Source organism: Tasmannia lanceolata, unplaced genomic scaffold, assembly GCF_043159265.1.
Source record: "Tasmannia lanceolata isolate RefF3 unplaced genomic scaffold, GAP_Taslan_0.1 ptg000015l, whole genome shotgun sequence".
NCBI lineage: Eukaryota > Viridiplantae > Streptophyta > Magnoliopsida > Canellales > Winteraceae > Tasmannia > Tasmannia lanceolata.
In genome coordinates this window covers 22,868,374-22,880,580 of record NW_027518692.1, presented here as the reverse complement: position 1 = coordinate 22,880,580, position 12,207 = coordinate 22,868,374, and the positions used below count along the sequence as shown (strand labels likewise).

Here is a 12,207-nt window from a genome sequence, read left to right as displayed (position 1 = left end):
ACTGCCGCCCCTCTCCACCTTCTCACAGCCACCGCCAGTCACCTCCATCTCTAACCCAATCATCATCTCAATCCCCATTTCTCTTCATCTTCCACAATCAGCACTCCCACTCCCACTGTTCAAAATAGCCCAAACTCATTCCATCATATACATAAAAAAAGAAAAAACCTAAAGACCACTACCACTACCATCATCCATCCCCACCGCCTCTCTCTCTCTCTCTCTCTCTCTCTCTCTCTCTCTCTCTCTCTCTCTCTGCCTTTGTTTTAAAAGGAAGAAGAGAATCTCATATATTTTAGGGTTTGAGAGTTAATTTTGTGAAGAGAAGGTAGAGGTATGGTTTTAGAGTTTGGAAAATTTATTCGAGGAATAAGAATGAGAAGAATGATAAAGTGCTGCAATAAAATGTTCGAATTTACAGGATAAACGGATACGGATAATATCCGAATTCGAAAAATATCCGACGGATACGAATTCGGTAATAGATATTAAATATCCGTCAAATCCGAATTCGGATAGTGTATATTGTAATCAAATTCAGATATAGCCATATCCGATTCGAATTCGATCCGTTTACACCCCTACTTACAAGCCAGTTAAATACTAAACGACAAGCTAGGAGCTCGCATGTATCAAGACAAGCGGGGTGAAATATTTTCCACCCCGCTTTTCTTCCCTGGGCCAGGTCCCTCTCGTCTATTTGACTTACTTTTTTACACTACAAGGGGTTGCTATTTATCCCTAAAAAAAAAGGCAGATGATACTTTTGTTTTGATATTGACACTCTTCTCTTTGTTTTAAACTTCTCTTATGAGCTGTTGATTGCTTTTTAGTGACAGGAGCACTGTTTAATAAAACTAACAAAACTAAAAAGCTTAAAAGCTTACAATATAACCAGCTTTTTTTTAAATTCTGGGAAAATGTATATTCTCTTTCTTGTTTTGATAATCTCACTCCTCACTTTATCAAGTCAATGACTTTATTACCCCTATGAAAAACCAGAAATTAGGGCAAAAACCAAGTCAATCAACTGAACATGAAATCAGGAATTCAGGTGAAAATTAGAATGAAAAGACTAAAATAGCCTCTTTCAAAAGTGCTATTGTCACCCAGTGTCATCACCGGTGTCTAAGTAAAGATAAGGGTACTTTCGTCCTTTCACTGGCGATACATATAGGGATAATGTCATCTCATGCCCCCACGTGAGACGCGACTCGGACAAGAACGTGCGAAGTATGGGGAAGCATCAAGGAAAGTGTGGCACGTGGCATTGACCACCGATAGTTTTGGCTTTTAACACGAGCGGAGGACTCTCACATGGACGCTGACACAAGCAAGGCTTTCTATCACGTGCTAACCAAAGGAAATTAAATAAAAAAAAAGAAAGAAGAAGAAAATATAAAATTATTGTAAAAATCATAGAAAGATGGGGATTTGCTAAGCTCCATCACAAAAGGGTTTTTCGCGGCTGGTCTGTTGCACGTCAGATCAGCCACCTCGTGAATGGAGACAAAAGTTGTTGTCTTTCATTGACGAGGTGGGCGGTCTGATGTGCGACAGACACCCCTTTTGCGATGGACGCTAGCAATTCCCAAAAAGATGAAAACTCTGGTAAAAATAAACCCCTCACGCCAAGCAACCTCCACTCCTTTTGCAATCTTTCCTTTTAATCATAAAGTGAAAAAAATAAAAGAGCGATGATAAATTCGCTCCCCCTTAGGACAATTCGCACCTCTGTTATTCGGGCATGCTTCAACGTTTTTTGACGTTAAGTGGAGCGAATTATCCTACAGAGGGAGCGAATTTACCATAACCACCTTTTTTCTACGTGGATTGACGGATGCACGCCACGTGGAAGATGTGCGATCCAACGGTGGACTTGTTTCCCCAGATGAATCGGAATTCCTTTTCCGACGTGGCAGGGAACTTTACGAGGATGACGTGGCAGTTCGGGCACCGGGTAAAAAGTGAAAAACGAACTGACAACGGTTTTCTGAACGGTAACACGTGGCATGATCGAGACCGTTGAAACGGATTGAATTGAGCTGTCACCGTCGTGCTTAAAGGTGCTTAGAGGATAAACGGAAAATAATTTTTAAAACAAAATTGAAAGTAAAAAAAAAAAAAAACGCAAATCCCGAGGGAAAAAAAAAATAAAGTAGAGGAATCCGGCTGTAAACTTGGACGCTAATGCACTGGGTCTCAGCGACAAAACCTGCAAGATCGGTTCTTAAGGAGTTGAATTCAACACTTAATTTCCTCCTAATTTTAATTAATCCCCTAATTCTTTAATTAACGTATTTCAGGGAATTACATCTCTACCCATCACTCCTACAAAGTGTCCCACCTTCAAAATCTACAGAAATTGTCCTTTGAATTGACGAAAGTACCCTTCAATGACTAGTTTTTTTTTTTTTTTTTTTTTTAAATCTTTCTCAAAGTATTAGGCACTTAAATTAATAGAAAAAAGATATCCTAAAGAAAAAATGAGAAGCAATATTGGCGGAATAATTTACACTGTCCGATAGATCCAGAGGATCTGAACATTAAGGGATAGGATTTGAGCACGGCCGTTGGATTCGAACATTGTCCATTGGATACATATCGTAAGGTCCGAAATTATTCCCAATTTGATCGAGGCGTAGCCATAAAAATCGGTGAAACACCCTAGAGCTGAATGGAGGGCGCCAATGTACTAGAATATATCATTCATATTTTCCTTTTGTCTATTTATTATGTTTATTCACCAAGGGTATATTAGTAATATTATAAAAATCCGACTCAAAACAATAAACACTTTTCTTTTCAGTCCCATGAGGATTCACTCGGGGCACTCAGATGGACGGTCTGATTCAAAATTGATCACAAGATCAACAGTCCAGATCAAAACACATACGATGGGCCCACATCTAGAAAAATTATAGAAAGAGTGTAATGGGTGTCATTTTCATATCATTCTAATTTTGAATTCAAATTATTAGAGCAAGGCTTTTCACATCAATGATTAAAACAAAACTAGAAAGCCAGAAGTTCTCGAGGGTGCTTCCGTAATTCCACAACAATTGAGATAAAGACTAATAAAGGGTATTATCGTAGTTTTCAGGTAACCTAAGGGGCATTTAAAATCACCCTACACCATTCAATTAGTTCCTCTTGTTCGTGGCAGGTAAAAGATGCTCTGTTTCCTGTTTTTTATTTTCACCCCTTTCGCTTTTTTTTACTCCTAAAATTCTCCATTTTAGTTGTGTCGTGTTGTCAACTTCAGACACGATTAAACCCTACTCTCTCTCTCTCTCTCTCTCTCTCTCTCAAAAGAAACAGAGAAAACAAACCCTAACTTTGTCTCAAAAAAAAAAACCTATGGAATCACCGGAATTCTTCCAGGACGGCTTTTACCGTGCCGGAAACTCTCAATTCCCGCCGGAAAAAAGAAACTCAGAGCAGAAACAAGGCGAGAATTTCATAATCGATGACCTTCTCGATTTCTCTAACGAAGAAGAAATCATCGCCGATGGAACTTTTGATGCCGGTGCAGGAAATTCCACAGAGTCTTCCACCGTTACCGTTGTTGATAGCTGTAACTCCTCCTTTTCAAGATCTGAACCGCATTTCTCCGGTGATATCGCCTGCCGTAATTTCGCCGACGGTCAAATCTCCGGCGAGCTCTGTGTTCCTGTAATGCCCTGCCTATTGCCGGAATTTTCCGTTGATTAGTATTAGATTTTTGGCTCCTTTTTGAAATTCATGTATCTTTTTAAAATGTTTTTTTAATTTTCTTAATGTAATATGAAAATTTAATGATTTCTCAATCAATCTACCGAAAAATTAAGGAAATTTTTACTTAAATTTTTGAAAATGTGTAGAAGATATTTCTCGCTCCTTTGTGAAATGCGTGTATCTTCTTTAAAAAATTTGTAAATTTTCCTGCGAATGTGAAATTTACTCTTAAATTTTAATGTTCCGAAAAATTAAGGAAGAATTTATTAAAAAATGATTTGAATTCACTTCAGTTTTCAGTGGATTAAACGCGGTAGATTAGAAAAAAAATAAGAAAAAGAAAAAGAAACGGCTAAAACCTAATGAGATGAACATAATTTTCTATTAAATGTTACCAAAACATAAAACAATTGAAATTAAAAATAAAAAAATCACTGATTTGAATTTTTTTTCTTCAGTACGATGATTTAGCAGAGCTGGAATGGCTATCGAATTTCGTAGAAGAATCCTTTTCAAACGAAGATTTGCAGAAATTACAACTAATTTCAGGAATGAAAGCGCGAACAGACAAAATCTTAGAATCCGAAGAATTCCCCGGCGAAAACGGCCGGAATAATCCAATTTTCCGGCCAGAAATTTCAGTTCCCGGCAAAGCAAGGAGCAAGCGATCACGTGCAGCTCCTTGCAACTGGTCATCAAGAGTACTCGTTTTATCTCCAACAACCTCATCATCAGAATCTGACGTGTCAAATTCCGGCAAAAAGATCGGAAAATCAAAGAAGAAAGAGACATTTCCGACGGTCTCCGACGGCCGGAAATGCCTGCATTGTGCGACGGACAAGACGCCTCAGTGGCGGACAGGTCCAATGGGACCGAAAACTCTGTGTAATGCCTGTGGAGTCCGATTCAAGTCCGGTAGACTCGTGCCGGAATATCGGCCGGCGGCGAGTCCGACTTTTATGCTTACGAAGCACTCGAATTCTCACCGGAAAGTTCTTGAGCTTCGTCGGCAAAAGGAAATGCAGATATCTGAGAATCAGATCCCTCAGTTTTTACATTCGAATTCCGCTTTTAACCTCGCCGGAGATGATTATTTGATCCACCACGCCGGAACGGAATTCCGGCAGCTAATCTGAGAAAGCTGAGGTTTAGTTGCAGAATTTAGAATTCCTGTTCTCTGTGTAAGTTTTTTTGTTTTTTTGCCCTAACTGTTTTGGATAATTAGGTTTTCTTCTCTCTTAGGAGAGGAGAAATGTTAGTTTTAGTATGCTAATGTTCTTCTATGTTCTTCTTTTTTTTGCCGAATTTGGCAATCTATGCAACCAAATTTAGGGAATTTAATTGCTTTTTTCTTTTTTCTTCTTTCTTTGATGAGTATATGTTAATTGCATGCATGGTTTTAAATTTAGGCCATTTGGATGCGGACCGAAGCCAAAATTTTCTGAAATTTCAGATTTCGCCATTTCGGTCCGAAATTTCGATTTTGTGTCTTTTTAAAAAAAAAAACAAAATTGCTACAAAATTTCGGAAATTCAGTCTGAAATTTTGAATTGAAATACCAAATTTCGGCCTGAGTGGGGTCCGAAATTGGTACCGAAACCGAAATTTAAAACGATGATTGCATGAATTAATTAACTTTTCGTTCGAGATTTGAAATTTGAATTTCCACCGACATTTCAAACCCACTCTAAATTTCTCTCTGTTTTTTTGAGCTTGAAGACTTTCCCTCTTTGACAAAATACTGTTTTCTTTCCCTTACAATCACTGAATATAAGTATTGATATACGGAGACTGTATGTAATGTAAATCATTTATCTTAATGGGTGGGTCCCACTTCGATATCGAGCAAAGTAAATGATCCTGAGAACAGATAAATTTGTATGGGTTTCAATAGATCCGCTTCATATGAGGATCTACGGCCACGATCTGTTTAAAGAGAAATTATACGGTGGCCGCCCTTTACATAAATCAAGGGGAAAGTCAAAAAAGGGAGTTTCACCTGGGTCAAAAATCAAGAGGGAGAGTTTTTTCTCTCTCTACCCTTATCGATAAAAACTCCTGTTTAAATTCCTTATAGTGGTCGGATCTTTTTTGGAGCGGTTTTCTGAATTTAATTACTCGGAGTCTCGGTCATGATCCATTTGGATTCAGACTTAGTGCTTAGGCTTAGGAGAGGAAAGTAAAAAGAAAAGAGAGAATCATCATACGTAAATGAAACAAATCAATTGATTCGTCTCTGTCACTCTTAGGCCTGTTTGGTTTAGTCCCTGTTCGTTTAATATTATGGGAACCGATTGTGATTGCTAAACTGATTATTGGACTAACATTTAAATGTAATTTTGGTTTGGCACTCACAATCTCAGAAACCAACCTTTCACTTTTGTGTGAAGGGCTGAGATTAAAAACATGGTTTTTAGTGAGATTGACCTATCCTTCACAAATAGTGATCACACTTACAAAAATGCCCCTAGTAAATTTACAAACATTGACCAAAATATAGGGAAATGATATCAGCACAACCATATTTTGCTATTTGCATTAAACATCTTGTCCTCTAGTATTTAGAGAGCTGTCAGAAGGTTATTATAGTTCCCAAAAAGCTCTCACATGCCTAATAATAAAAATAAAAAAGCAAAAACAAGCCAAGTCTGTGCAAATAAAACAACACAATAAAACCCAATAACAAAAAGTGGTTGTGTTGATATCATTTCCCAAAATATTAACAAAACCCAGTAACAAAAGGTAGGGCTGCAACTCGGGTCGGGTTTTTTCACGTTGACGCAATTTTTTAAGGAAAATTCTTGTTTAGCAAGGCAACTCAACTAATAGAAGCATAAATTACACTCACATTACACTTGAATCAAACAATGTTGTAATTACAATCAAACAATGTTGTAATTACAATCAAACAGTGCTGAATCAAACACTTGAATCAACTCAACTCATAGAAGCAGAAATTACACTCACATACAATAACATTGGGTGCGTGGGTTTTCACTTTTAACTTTTAACTAACAATAGAAAAAAATGTACATACTATAACTTATGTAACTCGGATCGGGTCGGGTCGGGCCCCTTCAAACCCGGCTCGACCCGAGATTCATGCGGGCTTTTGAATGCTCAACCCGGCTTGACCCGAAACCCATGAAACCTGAACCCAACCCAGGCTATTTTCGGGTAGAGTCGATGCGGGTCGGGTAAAACCCGGCTCGAGTTGCAGCCCTAACAAAAAGTGGTTCTGTTGATATCATTTCCAAAAATATTAACAAACCCAGTAACAAAAAGTGGTTGTGTTGATATCATTTCCCAGAATATTAACAAAACCCAGTAACAAAAAGTGGTTGTGTTGATATCATTTCCCAAAATATTAACAAAACCCATTAACAAAAGGTGGTTGTGTTGATATCATTTCCCAGAATATTAAGTGTAAGACACTGATAAATCGACTCCCATATCTCTCTTTGTCCTCTCTCTCTCTCTCTCTCTCTAAGCACTGCCCTACATGGGGTCTGAATAATTTTGAACCTTAGGATATGGTTCCAATGGGACATAGTTTAGAATCAGCAGTTGTGTCTAAATCCTGTCCATTAACTTCCGATCCATGGGACCTTTCGTGTCCATTAATTCACACCCCAATAAATTAGAGTGCACACACCGTTAACTATTTATTATCGTGCATACACCGAAGTAGGATGTATAGATTTGAAAACGAGGTTCTTCACTTGGGTGTGTGTTGAGTGAGTCTATCGAAGTATAACTATATATGTCCGTACCGGAGACGGAATTCCATTTGCTTGGTTTTCAGCGAAGCACCAAATATAGAAAGTGGAGTTTAAGTGTGTGGTGGGGCTGGTGATGGCTAACGTACGCAGGGAGTTGGGGCAGAGTCATATGGGTGATATTGATATTGATTGATACGGTGTCCGCGCGATCCCAGACATCGCTAATCCACATATGTCTATTTCTTTGTGTAATATCCCTTCACCTTTGTATTATTATATTATATTTTCATTCTTTAATGAATAGTAGGCGGTGTGGTCACATGTTACTCTCTATGGCAAGCTGTATTTTATATGTAATGGAGAACGTGACATGACCCACGAGACTCTCTTGGCCTCGTTCATGCATGTATGCATGTGGTGGGTCTCCATCTCTGGAGCTGTGTTCTTGATTTCAATGGTGGCGGGTTGCACCATTGCTATTTTCCATTTGTTTTTAGTAGGGGTGCAACTCGGGTCGGGTTGGGTCCAACCCGACTCGACCCGAGGAACCCATTTTTCCAACCCGAACTGATTTCCGACCTGACGAGGTTCAACCCGACTATACTTAGGAACCCTTTTTTTTTCCAACCCGAACACGACCCGAATTTTTAAGCTTAAAAAAATTAAAAAATCATAAAAAATGTCGGGTTTCACTCGGGTGGGGTTGCCAAACCCTCAACATAAACCCGACCCGAACTCTACCCGGGTTGGGAAAAGTCAACCCGAACCCAAACCCAACCCGTGTTGCACCCCTAGGTTGTTTTAGGGAGCCAAAGAGGAGCAAAGTCACTCTTAGGATGTTTTTAGGGTACCGGGGGAATGTTTGGAAAATCAAGACCGTTGATCTTATAGAGAAAATCAAGCCGCGATTCTCACCAATCAATAGTTATGATTTGTAGTTACTGACCAACCAAAATGAAAGAAGCTTCACTCCTCTAGATCAAAAATGTCGGGTAACGTAGAAGGAAAACTACATTGATTGATACTTAAACTAACGGGTTTACTAGATTTCAACACCAAATATTCAATTGAATTTCAAAAGAAAATAAGCTATAGTGGCAGCTCTCACATACATCCCAAGGGTCAAACAAGCTATTGCCATTTTCTAGAAGAAATTGACTTGAGATGATTAAAACCTATATTGATAGTGTGATTCAACTATTTGACATCTCGTCTAAAGTTGGGCATAAGTATAATTTATTGAAACCTTATAAATACTTGTATGGAAGAGGCAAAGGATTTAAAAATATTGAGGAAGAATTGGATTGGTTAAGATTAAATTGGTGATTTTCAATCCGAGAAAGCTTCCAAGCTTGATCAGCCTTCCTAAGAGACTCAAGGAATCCCCTTACTTCCTCAAGGATATCTACTGTCACCACTACCAATAATACCATCGCAACATATTGATGATCATGGATTTAGACGTTGGTCGACCAATTTCATCAACTCCATGTCCACCTTCAAGTCCAATGGCCCTCTCTTCCAATTCTAAAGTTCCAGAATTGTGCGGTCTTGAAGTTACTAACTTAGCCATCATCAGCTGGTGCTCATATAAAGCCATAGCAACATTGTGTGCAAAACCATCTGATAATTTCTCATTCAAATAAATTTATTAAACACATTTTGAATTAATACTAAGGGACTGTTTTGATTGTCAGAATAAGGCACTAGAATCGGCGTCCTATTCCGATTCCAACTTTTGGTTCAAATAAATAAATGGAATAAAAAAATTGAAACCAGAGTAGAATAGATGGGAAAATGTTCAAATCTGTTTCCCTCCCAAGAGGTGGTATTCTGTTTCCGCCCCAGTCGAAATTAAATTTTCCCTCCCATGGTGTAGTTCTAGGTTAGGAGTGTCGAAATCAGATAACTGGGGGGGTTAAGGACTTAAGGAGTACCTAAGGGTCTGTTTGGATGCCCACCATTGGTAAATTCTTGAGATTTAGGGGTGCCACGTCAAGTTTTACTCTCGTGGGTTGCCATTTTAGCCGGTATTTTCCCTGGCTGGTCAGGGGTCTGTTGGCTGATGTGGAATCCCTGCCGCATCCCCGTGAAACTCTTTGAAAACTGAGCTAATTCACAGGTAAACCGTGGGCTCCCTCCCTCCCACCACCCAGTCCTGTCTTCCGCCCGACACAATCTGTCTCAGCCCCTTCCACCCTACGCCGCTGCCTGGTCCTACCCAACCCTGCTGTCTAGGTGCTCCAGCCCAGCTGCCTAGTTCCGCCACCCCTTTTGCCCAATCCCTTTCCTCCGCTCAGCCCCTTCTGGCACCCCTTCCGCCGCTGGAAGATAACTCTTCGCACCACCAAACACAGAAGAAGATGAACCACGCTACTGTAGCAAATTGTAAAGGGGACAAGGAAATGAGAATGTCATTTACAAATATGTTTTACTCTTTCTTGTCCTTTGATTCTTATTATCCACTTTACCCATAAACAAATAGTGGAACCCCAGGTAAGTTCCAGGGATTTCCAATTCCTATCTCCTCCCTAAAAACAACTATCCCCTGATTTAAACTGCATCCAAACAGACCCTAAGGGTGTAGGAGGGGGGAGGGAGTGAATGCTTGTGAGTGGAAAAATATGGACCTCGCATTTGTTTAGGAGCAAAGTGGCTCATTGTGAGCGACACACTCTCCTCCAATTATTTAAGGGCATTCCTGGCCATTAAATCAATGGGATGTTGTTAGATGAAATAAGATTAGCCCTCATCATTGCTTAGGGGTCTAATTTCTTACTTCCAATGATGACTCAAAGATAGAATGCTTGCTTGTTCACACAGTACACCTTATCATGCTTGAATTCTTTATTGGTGCATCTTGGCATGCGGGGAGGCAACAACTTCCATGGTCAAGAATTTATCCCCAATATGAGCTAGGTAAAAGACTTGTGGAGAAGACACCCCAATTGTATATGCAATTCAATAATGGCCTAGCATTTAGATATGGAGAGGGTGTGGGATAGGCAAAGACAGATATTTAGGACCTGTAGCACTCATTGAATGGGCTATGATACTTGAAATACAAGTGCCATTTTTATAAACTAGAGAAAAGCAATGGTAGGTTAGAGGCTCCAAGGTGGGGTAGGGGCTCTAAGCGTAGGTTGTATGCTCTTAGAGCCATTGATCACATCATCATGTCGATCGGAGGGCCAGTGGGGCTCATCTTTGTACAATCTAATCTTTCTGAACACATATGGACGGTTGACATGCTCTCTCTTGGATTGATCATGCATTCTCTATCAGAAGAGTGGTTAGTTGCATATTCTCCCATTAAATTTGGAGCATCAATGGTTTAATTGGGGCACTCTGCCCAAATTAACTTGCTCCTAAAGGTATAGGCCGTCTCGATTGCATGATACCATTTTTCCGATTACATCTAGACATGATTTGATGGAAATTTCCCATCTCACCATTCGAAAATGAAATGTGTATGTGACCCCAGAGGTCCTAACTCCTTTGACCAATGAACTAGTTACTCTTTATCCTTCATTTTTAGCCATTTACCCAAGGGAGGACTCGACTCTTAGGTGGTTCTCTACCACAGGTGTGTTCCTTGCAACTTTCAATAGATGTAAGGGCAATTGGCCGGATAATGGTAAGGCAAGCCACAAAAAATCAATTCTTTCAGATACTTTTGGTAGCACCTTAAATGAGGTTTTAAAGATCAAGGGTTCTTCAAATCAACAGACCCGTGGCGCATTTGGGGCAAAAAAAAACAAAAAACAGTCCCTAGCAGCCAAGTCTCTTTAGAAAATTTCACATAATAAACCCCTACTAAGCCCTTTTTAATCTCCAAAACAACAATTATAATTGTTTTTTGCCCACAGGTCACCCTGTAAAGCTTGAAAATGACCTCCAAAACAATAATTATAATTGTTTTTTTGCCCATAAGACAACCTGTAAAGCTTGAAAATGGGATCCTCCAAAAGAAACACCACCAGAAAAATGACATCATTTGGGAGCTATTAGACACTAGCTGCGAGCTTTCAACGAAATGCCTGTCAAGTGATTTTCTCCGGGAAGCTCTGTGGGCTCGTGGGTTGTGGCTCGAAGGACGGCCAGGTGAGGAGAAGGGCATGAGAAGTCAATTTTGGAGGGCATCTTTGCTTAAAGAAAGTTCGTTCAACTTTGAGCAGGCATAACAGAAGCCGGAGATTCATGGTCTTCTCATAAGAGAGATGTTCAGGATACAGAATACCTACCAAAGAGAAGGGTGCAGAGAGAGATTTTACTTGCCAACAGATGCATCTTCTACAAGGAAGAGGAAGAAACGTTGGATCATATGCTACTACATTGCTCTTTCTCTTTCAGATTATGGATGTCTATCACCAAAAACTTCGATATGTATTGGGTCTTCCATAGATCCATCAAGAACACAATTTTACATTGGAATAATGGCCCGTTTTGAAACCTAGGGTGGATTCTATGGCAGGTCGTACAGTACGCCTTGATATGGCACATTTGGAGAGAAAGGACCAACTGAATCGTTAAAGAAAAAGAAGAGATTGATTTTGATAAAAACAAAAATTAGAATCAATCTCATCTCTTGGGGCAAGAATGACTTCACCTTACTAGCATACTCCGTGGGACATATCCTAAAGAACTGGAGGACGATCATTTGGGAAAGCGAGGCAAAGATAAAGGCAACTCCTTGGTGACTGGGTGGATAAGTTCAATTTTGATTGAAGTTCAAAAGTAATCTGGGCCAAGCTCGAAATGGTGGAGT

The 12,207-nt window shown here is 39.6% G+C and overlaps 1 protein-coding gene across 1 annotated transcript; it reads left to right on the top strand.

The window, feature by feature from the left end:
• Positions 1-3,265: 3,265 nt before the first annotated feature.
• LOC143845539 (GATA transcription factor 12-like) lies at positions 3,266-5,076 on the top strand. Its single transcript, XM_077353917.1, has 2 exons — positions 3,266-3,675; positions 4,176-5,076. The coding sequence occupies exons 1-2, from the start codon at positions 3,361-3,363 to the stop codon at positions 4,851-4,853; spliced, it is 993 nt and encodes a 330-aa protein (XP_077210032.1). The 5' UTR covers positions 3,266-3,360; the 3' UTR covers positions 4,854-5,076.
• The last annotated feature ends 7,131 nt before the right edge of the window (positions 5,077-12,207 follow it).